The sequence below is a fragment of the Pygocentrus nattereri genome, chromosome 14, assembly GCF_015220715.1.
Source record: "Pygocentrus nattereri isolate fPygNat1 chromosome 14, fPygNat1.pri, whole genome shotgun sequence".
Classification (NCBI taxonomy): domain Eukaryota; kingdom Metazoa; phylum Chordata; class Actinopteri; order Characiformes; family Serrasalmidae; genus Pygocentrus; species Pygocentrus nattereri.
In genome coordinates, this window is record NC_051224.1 from 25,194,060 (window position 1) to 25,207,064 (window position 13,005).

Below are 13,005 nucleotides of genomic sequence, written 5' to 3' on the forward strand. Positions count from 1 at the left end.
GTTTATTTTAACTGACCAATTCCTTTTTTCTTCACTGACCAGTTAGAGGCTCTGTTGTGTCGCGTCTTCGCCCGCGAAGTTCGCCCAGCTGCCATGTGCGCGACACATCTAATAAAGCCTCGGCGTGACGTCTGCGGTTGTTTTTCTTCTCCTCAGTTACAGCACATCATCTCCACAAGAAGTCTGTTGAGGCCTTTACCTTTCAAATGCTGCCTCAAGCCTGAATCAGTAGATGTGCATGTGTGCTCCTTTCAAGAAACCTGTAAGAACTTTGTGGATGGCATTTTTCTTAATGTAAGGAGGTCATGCTGGCACATCATTTAAATTAAGAGTTATTTGTGAGCTTTAAGGAGCTGCTTGCTATTCTTAAAAGAATATCACTAATAAAATGGTTATTTTATGTTTGTTATGCTTTTTTTGTTTTATTTTTTTGTTATGCTTGGACAGCTAGTCCCTTGAAAGGATATTCAAATCTTTAATATTCAAATCTAATAATCTAATCTAATAATAATCTAGATTTTACTTTTTGGCAATATCGCCCAGCCCTAATACTGAGTGCTGATCCAATGCTGATTTTAATATTTGAATATGGGGCTGATACAGACTGTTGATCTGATGCTGATTCTCATTTTTAAATTCAAGGTTTTGAGTTTGTACACTGTGATAGTTTATGATGAGTTTCATGGCTGAGTTTTGTGCCAGAAGTTTCTGATAAAATTCTGAGGTCCATAAGCAAAATACTGAACATGAAAATGTTATGTTTGTTTAAGATGCAAACAAATGGATTTTAATCACTTATTTTTCCAAAACGGTTACAGTTCATTTTGAACACATTCTGATATTAATTTATCACTCATGTTTTGATGACTTATGTGTTTTCATTTAGTAATTCCAGGTAGTTGCTATGGTGTTCCTATGAGGTTGCTGTGGTTTTCTTGCTTGATTAAGCATTGTTTGGTGGTTGTTAGGTGGTTACGAAGGTGTTGATAGGCTGTTGCCATCATAGGTGGTTGTTACTAGGTTTTTGCTTTTTCTATCACAGGTGGTCGCCAAGGTGTTGCTATGCTGTTATCCAATCCCAGGTGTTTGCTTAGGTGTTGCTTGGCTTTGGCTTTGCTATCATGTGGTTTCTAATTTGCATGCTACGGTATCCCAAATGGTGTCTAATGTTTTGCTAGCCTGTTGCTATTCTATTCCAGGTGATTGATAAGGTTTCGCTAGGCTGTTGCCTTGCTATCCATATCGTTGCTAACGTGTTGCTAGACATGCTATGGTGTCCCAAATGATTGCTAGGCTGTTGCCTTGCTATCCATGTTGTTGCTAATGTGTTGATAACTTGTTGGTAGACGTGCTATGGTATCCCAATGGTTGCTAAGGTGTTGCTAGGCTGTTAGAATGGTTTTCTAGTTGGTTGCTAAGATGTTGCTAGCCTGTTGCTAGCCTATCCCAGGTGATTGCTAGTTAAAAAGAAGGTGTCACTAGTTAAAAAGCTCTATATAGTACCACATGTTCTCCATAAATCTAAAAGACCATTTCAACATACAAATACATTTTTAAGCATATAGATGTGTTTTTGCATTTTTATGGTTCTGTGTAGAGCTATTGTCTTTACTAAAGAAGCCTTGAAGAACTTTGTGTATACTAGCAAAGCGCTTTAGGTTTAAAGAGGGGGAATTGAAGCTCATGAAGCCTGTAGAGTCAAAACAGACCTCTGTGTGTTTGTGACCTCACAACCACAACTTGCTGGCAGTTTGGCTCACTATGTTCAGAGGTGAAGCCTGAAGCCAAAAAGGTAGATATTCTGATCTAATCAGCCAAAACAATTGCAATTTAAGTTGGTCACAATATTGGTCAGAAAAATTGCAATTGGACTTCCTATAGTGTATTACAGTCCGTCAGAGTGACTGTGTGGATCATGTGAACATTATAGAGGCTTTTTAAATGAAACAGTAGAAGCCATATCACCCCCTACACTTCCTGTAGTGTATTACAGTCTGTGTGGATCATATGAACATTTATAGATTGATTTTAAATGAAACAATAGATGTCATATTACCCCCCTACTAGGTGTGGGTCAGAATGTTTGAGTAGTTATGAAATTAAAATATAGTATATAGTCGCTAACTCAAGATCATTGTATGTAATGAAATTAACATTCAGTATCATTCAATTTATCTGTTTTTGTATCAGAAAACTTCTTGCAAACGGGCTGTTTTTAAACTTAATGTAATGAGGTTCAATGTTAAAAATGCTGTTTTAATTTAGTGACCAGGCTGCCCTCAAAGTCAGTTGACTTTTTTTTTACTAATTAACAATGTAATTGTAAGTTAACAGAACAGAAAATTATACTAATTATTATTATTATTACTATTATATTTCACATTGTTTATAGCTGCTTCTTTCCCTATATATCAGGTTTATGATGGACGTTTTAAGTGACAGTTAAACTGAATTGTTAAATTATTAACAGTGGTGTCCGAAGCGTGCAGACTGGCTCTCTTACCTGCACAGGTAGCACCTGGGAATGGAAATGAGGAAGGGCATGTGTGCGTATGTATGCAAACCTTTACTACTGTGCTTGCAAGGCCCTCAGGTTTCAGTATAGTAGGTTTTTAATTTAAAAAGAGACAAGCTTTATTCTTTTCAAGGCTTAGTTTTCTTTAACCCCATTAAAGCGGCGGTGTTATTTTTTTTTTTTTTAATGTGCTAAATTGTTTTTGATTAGTAATGAATTGACATCAGATAGACCTATATGAATGAAACATTGCTAATTTGTTTCTAATTAGTTATGAATTTATTATTTATCATGCCTGCATAGTAGTTGGAAAATAAACCAATAATAAACTTGTAGTTTAAAGGGAAATTCCACTGATGTTTCAAAGTTTCTGCCAAGTTCACTGTGTGAGGTGTAGAAGGAGAGATTCAGAGTGGGTTTGTTGTGAAATTGTTCAGATGTCTTTACAGTAGTGGTGATGGGAACCAGGGGGCGCCATGACTACAACGCAAATATAAACTTTTTATATAAATATAAATATTTTATTTACTGTACAGAATCACCAGAGAACCTACAAGAGTCATCAGGCAGTGAATTCATAACCATTTCATGTAGTAACTATCTGTGAGGGAGCTTTTAGAGGTGGACGTCTGGTTCCTATTACCACCACTGTGAATAGTTCTGACTCTAAGTTTCACTAGAACAGGGCATGTCACACCAAACCGTTCTGTTTACATCATAGCTTCTTAATTATGCAGAAATCTTGGAAATTTGGTTGACTTCTCCTTTAGGTAGTTACTATTAAGGCTAGGGATATTTTGTTACAGATTCAATGTGAGATTTTACTACCCATGCATTGTTTGTGTGTGTGTGTGTGTGTGTGTGTGTGTGTGGGACTGCAGCAGAAACCAGTCTGACCTGTTTTGTGGCCGCCAACATTAGAGCAGGAGGGCAGAAAAGGTGTTGGATTTGTCTGAGAGCGTTTGGCCCATTAGCGCTAATACAACTATGACGAGTGTGTGGTGGAGCAGCGATCGGTTTTGGTTTCTGAAAATGAGACCGTGTTAATTAAACTTAGAGCTGAAGGCCACTGTGACCTCATCTTAACCAAAGCTGCTGAACAGTTCTTCAGTCTAGTGGGTCAGAGAGCTGTTGGCGTGTGAAACTGAGCTGAGCTGAACTGTTGTTTTCATTTCTGTTTTAACCAAAGAAACTGCTCCAGTACTTTCCCATTTGTTTCAGGGAAGCAGGGAGGAAGTGAATGGGGTGTGATGGCGGGTTATTTGTTAGACAGATTCGTGTGGTAGCTGCAGACGGCAGACACTGTGGTTATGGGTGTGGTCAGGTACACCAGCCTTTGTCTAGAGAAGCTCCAGCTGTCGGTGCAAGTTACTGTTCTTAATGCAGCCAAACAGGTCAGCAGCTATCAGGCATCACTCGTTCTGCATATTCCATCAAATATTGTTTTGAATACTCTATAACAATAAGATGAGCTCAGTACACTTCACCCCAAGCAAACTGAACAATTATTCTTATCCTTGATTTTATAATTCAGATTCAGATTCCTTTATTGATCCCAGGGGGAAATTGCAGTTGTTACAGTTGCAGCCATTTATGTAAAAATAAACACTTTACTAATAATTTAAGACAATATAGAGAAATTTACAGTATGTACACCAGATTTAAGTACTTAAGAATATAGTACGGTGGCGGTGATTTTGTAATATGAAGTATTATTATAAGTATATTAAGTAATATGAAACATCAGGTATAAAGCAGTTACTATTATTAAATTATTTAAATTAAGTTAGTGTACTACTATTAACCTTAATAATAAGTATAATAACAATAATGACAAAAAATCATGGCTGGTACTTTTTTTTTTTTACCTTGTGTAAGGCTCCCTAGGGTTTTGAGAGGCTTTACATAACGTTGTTGTTGTATTATTATTATTATTGTTATTATTATTATTATTATTATTATTATTATTATTATTATCATCATCATCAAATCAACAATAAGAATATATTTAATTTTCTATAACAGTTCCAAAGGCTCTGATTTGCACTGAGCAAATTGAAGAATTATTCTTATTTTTGATTTTATATTTCTACTACAACTAATAGAATTAATAGTAATAATATTATTAATAATTACTTCTGTAACTTGTGTAAGGTGTCCTAGGATTTGAGAGACTTTAATTTAAACCTTTTATTGCTGTTAGTCCTTCTTCTCCTTCATCTTCTTCTCCTCCTTCTTCTCCTCGTCCTTCTTCTTCTTCTCTTTCTCCTTCTTCTTTTCCTCATCAAATCAATGTTTTTTTTTAATATTGTATGAGAGTTTGAAAAGCTCAATATGCTTCACCAAAAGCAAATGGAAGAAAAATATTCGTATTGGTTGTATTATAATAACAACGCGATAGTATGTTGTATTTTGATATTTTTCAGTATGTTAAATTCAGCAAATAATCAAGTGCACAATAAATTAGCAGAAAAAATGTCCTATTTAAAGGACCCAAATCATGAAAAACTGAACCTTCCTCATTTTTCTGAAAGAAGAGTTTGATGTAGCTGCCTGTATAAACATTGCTAAAGTTTTGCTCCCCAGTACATACAGTCTATATATGTTTTTGTGATGTTCACACACATCCTTCTACTGAGCCTCCAGCAGTTTAGCCCCTCCTACTTGAGTGCTTCATCTTAGGCTGCTTTTAAATGGTGCACAAAACAAAGCAGCCTGTTGGAACCGAGCTCATTTACATATCAGTCTTAAAGGCACAGTAACAGAAATAACCTGTTTAATTAGTTAGGTAATTAATATAAAATAGAGAGGTTCAAAAGTTGAGAAAAATAATATATTTTTAACAAGCCATTTAATTTGATTAGAGGTGTTTTAGGACAGCAAAGTATGTGTCGTTTTTCTATGTACGTTGTAGCATATAAATCAAATTTTAGTTACTGTGATGTAAATTTTTGTCTCCTATGCAAAAATGAAGCTGTAGTTTCCTAAAACTGCTTTATTTTGCCTTGTGGGTGTGGCAGGAGTTTTTGGATGTGCTTGTTTAATTGAATTCTGGTCCAATTGAGTCTGAATTTGGCATGTCCTCACAGGTATTCGGGTTTTGGTGGACGCACGAGAGAAATTGCACATCCCGTGGGGCGACCCATCTAACCAGGAACATGGAGAGACCGTCATGGCCTTCGACACACGCTCTTCCAAAGTGCTGCAGGGCACGGTGGAGACGAAGGTGTTCATGCAGTACCTGGCCTCCATCCGCTCGCTGTGGGCGGACAGCGGCATCCAGCATGCCTACGACCGCCGCAGAGAGTTTCAGCTGGTAAGTCGGAAGAAACTGTTAAAGCCATAGTTTGGCCACAAATCAGATTTGCAGTTTTGGTACCTTTTAAGTTTATTCTTACAGCACCTTCCATACACTGCTGTCAGTCAGAGTGCTTCACAATGAGAATATACAGAGTCGTTTAGGAAGTAAACGAGAATAGAAATGAAAACTTTAATTTAAAAGAGAAAATCAATCAATTAACAATCAAATTAGAGATTCAAAATAAGGATAATAAAATGCCATAAACTGAGCTGAAAGCTGTTAATAATGCACTGTGCAGTGTCTGGGCTCTTCTTATGCTCTTGTGGTCCATTTAAGAGCAGCTAATGGTCTGAGAGTTCTGCTCAGCTCATCGCTGCAGCAGATCAGATAAATATGCTACTCTTCACCATTTAAGACATTTATAGAGCAACTTTTAGTTCCATCCACGCGGGCTAATTGGTTGAGAGGGGTTCAAACTGTACTGTTATTTCGCCATAACATCATGGGTTTTCCACAAACTCTGTATCACTCCACTTAGACGCTGTTGCTAAGCAACGACTGACAGCTGTAGGAGATGCTTAAGCCATTTGAACGTTTTAACTTCTTACTTTGCCACAAACAGAAAACGGACACTTAATATCACATTTGACTGAAAGCTGATTTGGTCAGACTCTGAAGATGAGACGACGCTAAATTCCCAAACAGACTGGCTGGAACAAAACAACATTAATACTGATCTGGAAAAAAAAACAACAACAAAACTGAGCTAATCTTGATATTGGGTCAGTTTTATGGGTCAGTCTGATTTGGTCCGACTCTGAAGATCAAACATGTTTGGCGAGTGGTATTGGGTTAATTTCTGGCTGATTCCAGGTTGTTTAGCTGGTCTTCTGTCACAGCTGTCGATTGAAAAGCTGCTCAGTGGAGATGACAGTTTGGGAATTTAGTGTAAGGAGCTGGAGAATGAACTGCCGGCTGTGCAGCGAGTGGGCAGAGCTTGTTACTCTGACGTAGCAACAAGCTGCTTGTTAACGAACTATAATTTGGAGGAAGGAACTGAACATTAAAACATTAAACACAGCGTTCACGGCCCAATTTATTAATTTCTTACTTTATTTATTTAACTGTTGTATTAAAGCAATAGAACACTCGAGGAGTGTGTTCTCGCCAGTAACATCATGGCATGATGATCTACGCCGACCAAATCACAGCCGTGATGTTATTTCGCGATAACACACTCCCTCTCGGGTTCTATTGCTTAAGTAACGGCTCCTTAAAGTCTTTTCTGGAACAGAGTGGTGAGTCAGTTTAAGGATGTAAGAATCGGGGGAGGGTGTGTTCCTTCTTTTACTCCTAGTGAGATTCTGGCAGATGAATTCTGAACCAGTTGATGGTCTTTTTTTGCTGAGTCCAATTAGGTGACCATTATGGTGATCAATTCTGTTGGAAATGAAAATGTGGATGAGGTTCTCCAGGTCTGCCCTAGTCAGAACATGTTCTTCCTTCCAGCGCTGCTGTCAGTGGCAGCCTTTCCAGTAGCTGTCTTTTCTTTTGTGTACTTTTTTTGCACTTTTTCCTTACTTTTTTTCTCTGTACACTTATATTGCTAATCAGTGACTATAAAGGTCATTTTATCTGACATCTTAAAAGTTTGAAACAAAGCCGTGCATGTTTTTAAGTAAAGGTATCAAGTTATTAGTACAATTATGTGTATTCAGTGCAATGAGCTGCATTAAGTCATTGTAACAGTAAATACAGCAGTATTGCTGGGCTGTATATGAGCAATGACTGGGTTTCAGAATAAAAAGAATATTGTTTGCTTCAATCCATACAGTCCATATGTGTTTGGAAATTAAGCTGCAAAAACAACCCATTTTGAATTAATTGTTTTTGTGATGTCACAGAAAACAAAGTATTTTTTTCTACATATTTTCTGTTTCTGCCTTTTCTACATTTAGCAGTGCAACCCTGCCCACTCACTGAAGTTACAAAGAACTTAAAAATGAATTATGACCACACATATCCCTACATGACAAACTGTTATATATAAACATGGAGAGAAGGATGGACTAAAGTCTATTGCACAACTGAAAAGGGAAGTAGCAGCAGTTTAATTGTTTTATTTATTTATTTTTATTTTCTCCTTGTTATACATAGTGCTGTCTTAAAAGCTTTGCTCTACTGTCAATTAGCTTTACTTTAAATTTTGATAATATATTACAGATACTTGACTTCCATAAATTGAAATTGTGTCAGCTTTCAGTTTATGTAATAAAACATCAATACTTGACATCAGAGTATTGATAGTGTTACCACACAGAATATCGCCATACTCTGCTGTATGGATTTTATCTCTCATCCTTGTATGTTACACTGTATATAAGCATGCACAAATTTTACATAAACATGGACAAAAAGATGGATTAAAGTCTGTTGCGCAACTGAAAAGGTAGTAGCAGACATCTTAAAGCCTGAATTTTGCTGTGTTATATATGTAGCACTGACATAAATTACTTTGCTTAGTTTAGATAATAAAACATTGATACTTGGCATCCATCTATTGATGTTTTATTACAGTATTGCCACACTAAATATCACGGTACTGCTGTATAGATGCTGTATAGATTTTTACTTTAGATTTGGATAATAAACTATCGATACCTGGCATGTGTATTGATAAAATATTGCCGCACAAAATGTCATGATACTCTGCTAAATCGATTTTATTTCCCATCCCTACATGATGCGCTGTATATAAACATGCACAAATTATACATACACATGGATAAAGTTGGATTGAAGTCTGTTGCACAACTGAAAAGGTAGTATCTGGCGTCTTAAAGCCTGAAAGTTCTCCTTGCTAATTAGTGAAGTATGAACTTCCACTACTCATTAGCTACGTCAGCCTCGTTGCTTCTGTAAAACTAAACCTAAAGAAGCAAAGTACATTTGTGAAAATAATGCAAATGTGTGTTTTCACTGAAGTATGGCTGTAGTACTAATGTTGTTTTCTATACTAAAACCATGTTGGAGCGCAGAGGCTCTGATTTGAGCGAGTCTCCAGCATGATGCTGCAGACATGGTTGTTTGGGTGACACTCGCTGCCTTGTTTTCCCCCTAGAGTCACGGCTGAGTTTTCACAGAAACACAGCATGAACTTGGCCTGAAAGCTCTGCAGACTGACCTGCAAGGCTGATGTTTATATCAGGGAGGATGTGTAAACCGCAGTGCTTCTACACTCGGGCCTCGACCGCCAGCCTGACATTTTTCATCTGAAGTCGGCCTGAAAAGCTGCAGCAGAGTTTATGCATGTTTATTAAAGCCAGTCAGCTGGGATGGAACGTGCAGTTGTTTCCTGTTTTACGTTCAGCCGGATTTGCAAATGTTCCATCCTTTTTATTTTTATATGTATTATTTAAGTTTTTCCCAACTAATCCTATTACATATGATTACTCATCAAAGCCTGATATCAGTCGAGCTTCAGCACGCGATTTCTGCACTTCTCCAAATACTCTCAGTTCCTGATGGGTGAATTCCCCATTTTTTAAAAAGCAGTAGACTGCGTGAAAATGAGTCTTAGCTTATGTTCTGGAAGTAGTGACTACGTTGGACATGTGCCAGGTTAGCTTTTTTACTAGTTTTATTAATAAGTTCTTACACCTTGTAATGCACCTTCTATTAAAGGGCCCATACACTACATTTTTCTTGTATTTGATATTTTTCCAAATCCCCTTAAAACATGTGCTTTTCATGTACTAAAAACAATCAGAATTAATTTTCCAACCTCTCTCTATCTCTTACTGTGGTGGTTCCAAAACCTACTTTTTCATATTCTTCACAACTTCATAAGCTACATTCAGAAGTTGGGTGTCATATGAGTCTGTAACTGTCTTCTTTCCAGTTAAATAGATGGGTGATGGGTCATTTTAAACCCTTGCAATAAAAGAAGCTGAACTTCCAATTTTTTTTGAAAGTCAACCCATACTTTCGCATATGGCTATCAGTCTTGGAGGCTCAGTCACATTAACAGCCTGTTTAAAGAAACAACAAAATTAAACAGTGGGTGTCTTGTTGCGACTGGTTTTGGCATATAAATGCTCAAATGTTTTAAGTTGACTTTAAAGGAAGCAACTACAATAAAATAGAATATGAAAAGTAGAATATGGGCTCTTTAACCAGTTATTCTCTGTCTGAATTTGTGACTATCATAATGCAGATTATTCACTAACTGCATGAAATAAATGTAAATTATTTTATTTTATTTATTTATTTATTTATTGTAAAAGCTCCCCTCATTTACAATAAAGGTGTTTTATGATCTACACGTTGCTATATGCTTACAATTTCAAGTCAAGTCAAGAGGCATTTATTTACAACACGGTGCAACAAGGAACAAAGTGCGAACATGCAGACATAGTGTGCAAACAAAAAATTAAACTAGAAACAATAAATACAGTAAATTAAACAGACATTAAACAGGGCAGTACAGCACTGATATAGCGCTCATTCTGGACATGAGGTAGTGAGAATAAAGTGCAGAGATATTAACATACTGTTATCTGTGAGTCACGCAGTCAGTTGACATACATAAACACTGCAGTTACTGGGGTAGAAAAAACCTGAGCAGAACAGTGAAAACACAGTGTAGCAGCAATGATCGAGATGGTGCAAGTGGAGCATCAAAAGAGGTGTGTGTGTGTGTGTGTGTGTGTGTGTGGAGTATGGTGGGGGCAGGGGTTAGCTCAGTCCTTGTGAGTTTAAAATCCTAATTGCTTGAGGAATAAAGCTGTTGCAGAGTCTGGCAGTGGTGGCACGGATGCTCCGGTACCCTCTGCCAGGTGGAAAAAAGTCTGTGTGAGGGAGGGATGGGGTTGTCTATAATGCTAGTGGCTTTCCGGATACAACGTGTGGTGTAGATGTCCGTGATGGAGGGGAAAGAGACCCTGATAATCTTCTCAGCTGTCCTCACTATACGCTGTAGGATCTTGCAGTCTGAGGCGGTGCAATTCCCAAACCAAGCGATGATGTTGCTGCTCAGGATGCCCTCCACGGACCCCCTGTAGAACATGGTGAGGGTGGGAGGGGAGAGATGAACCAGTGATGTTCAGTGGGGGGGTCACCTTGCATTCTTCGGAAGTCATCCATCTCCTTAGTTTTTTCTACATTCAGAGACAGGTTGTTGGCTCTGCGCCAGTCCGTTAGCCGCTGCACCTCCTCTCTGTATGCTGACTCGTCGTTCTTGCTGATCAGACCCACCACAGTCGTGTCATCAGCGAACTTGATGTGGTTTGAGCTGTACTTTGCAGTACAGTCGTGAGTCAGTAGAGTGAACACCACTGGACTGAGCACACAGCCCTGAGGTGCACCGGTGCTCAGTGTGGTGGCGCTGGAGATGTTATTTCCTATCCTGACCAACTGAGGTCTCTCAGATAGGAAATGCAAGATCCAGTTACACAAGGAGGCGTTCAGGCCCAGCAGGCTCAGTTTTCCAATAAGCTGCTGAGGAATGATGGTGTTGAACGCTGAACTGAAGTCTATGAACAGCATTCTGACGAAGGTGTCTTTATTGTCTAGTTGGGAGAGAGCCAGGTGGAGTGTGGCGGAGGTGGCGTCGTCTGTTGAGCGGTTGGGCCGATATGCAAATTGCAGTGGGTCCAGTGAAGGAGGAAGCTGGTCTTTAATGTGCCTCATGACGAGCCTCTTGAAGCACTTCATGATGGGAATGAGTGCAATGGGACGGTAGTCATTGAGGCAGGAGACTTCTTTGGCACAGGGATGATGGTGGACTTGAAGCATGTTGGAACGATTGCAGTGCTCAGAGAGATGTTGAATAAGTCCGTGAGAACATCAGACAGCTGTTCAGCGCATTCTCTGAACACTGCCTGGTATGCTGTTGGATCCTGGTGCTTTTCGTGGGTTGACTGTGTAGAGTTCTCCGCATATCAGCAGTGGACAGTACCTGTTCACTTTGAGGAGGTGTGGTTTTCCTCACCGTTGTGCCGTTCTGTGCCTCAAACCGAGCATAGAAGTTGTTAAGCATGTCTGGAAGGGAGGCATCACTGTCACAAGCAGGTGGAGGTGACTTGTAGTTTGTGATGGCCTGGATGCCCTGCCACATGCGCCGTGTGTCAGCAGTGTTTTGAAAATGATGATGAATTTTCTTTGAGTAGGCACAGTTAGCCTCTTTGATGGCCTAGGAGAGCTTGGGTCTTGACTTGAAAGCCCTGTCGCAGGTTCTCAGCAGCATGCGCACCTCTGCAGTCATCCATGGTTTCAGGTTGGGGTGAGTTGTGACTGGTTTGGAGACAGTAACATCATCAATGCACTTGCTGATGTAGCCAGTCACTGATTCTGTGTACTCCTCCAGGTTGATGGAGTCACTAGTAGTTGCTGCTACTCTGAACATTTCCCAGTCAGTGTGCTCAAAACAGTCCTGAAGAGCAGAGAGAGCTCCTGGCAGCCAGGTTCTCACTTGCTTCTGGTCTGGTTTGGCATGTCTGATGAGCGGTCTGTATGCTGGAATAAGATGTAGTCTGACTAGCCGTAGTGGGGGCGGGGCTCGGCCCTGTACGTGCCGGGGATGTTTACGTAAACAAGATCCAGCATGTTAGCCCCACGGGTTGCAAAGTCCACATACTGATTAAATTTGGTGAGCACAGACTTCAGATTAGTGTGGTTGAAATCACCGGCAACAATAAACAGTCCATCTGGGTTTGTGTTCAGGAGGTCGCTGATAGCGCTGTACAGCTCAGTCAGTGTGGCGTTAGCATTAGCACTGGGAGCTATATCCAGCAAACTTATCTCTCTAGGCAAATACAATGGCCTGGCTCTGACAATCGCAAACTCCACGAGCGGTGATCAGTGACTGGAGACTAGCGCTGCATTTTTACGCCATTCAGTGTTGATGTAAAGACACAGTCCTCCACCTCGAGTCTCACCGCACAGCTCAGCGTCTCTGTCCGCATGGAAGCACAGCAGGCCATCGAGCTGAATGGCTAAGTCCGGAGTGGGGTTCGTCATCCTGTCTCCGTAAAAACGAAAACACAGCAGTCTCCGAACTCACGCTGGGTCGCCTGCCGAATCCGGAGGTAGTCCAGTTTATTTTCCAAGGAACAAACATTAGAGAGAAGGAATGATGGAACGGCTGGCCTATATGAGGTATGGGAAAGGTTCAGTAGGGGGACTAGCT

At 39.6% G+C, this 13,005-nt stretch overlaps 1 protein-coding gene across 1 annotated transcript in view; it reads left to right on the top strand.

The window, feature by feature from the left end:
* Positions 1-13,005, top strand: part of gna13b (guanine nucleotide binding protein (G protein), alpha 13b) — a 62,845-nt gene that overhangs the window by 11,350 nt on the left and 38,490 nt on the right. The window contains exon 2 of the mRNA XM_017715492.2: positions 5,605-5,831. Coding sequence (XP_017570981.1) covers positions 5,605-5,831 — 227 coding nt within the window. The remainder of the gene's footprint in view (positions 1-5,604; positions 5,832-13,005) is intronic.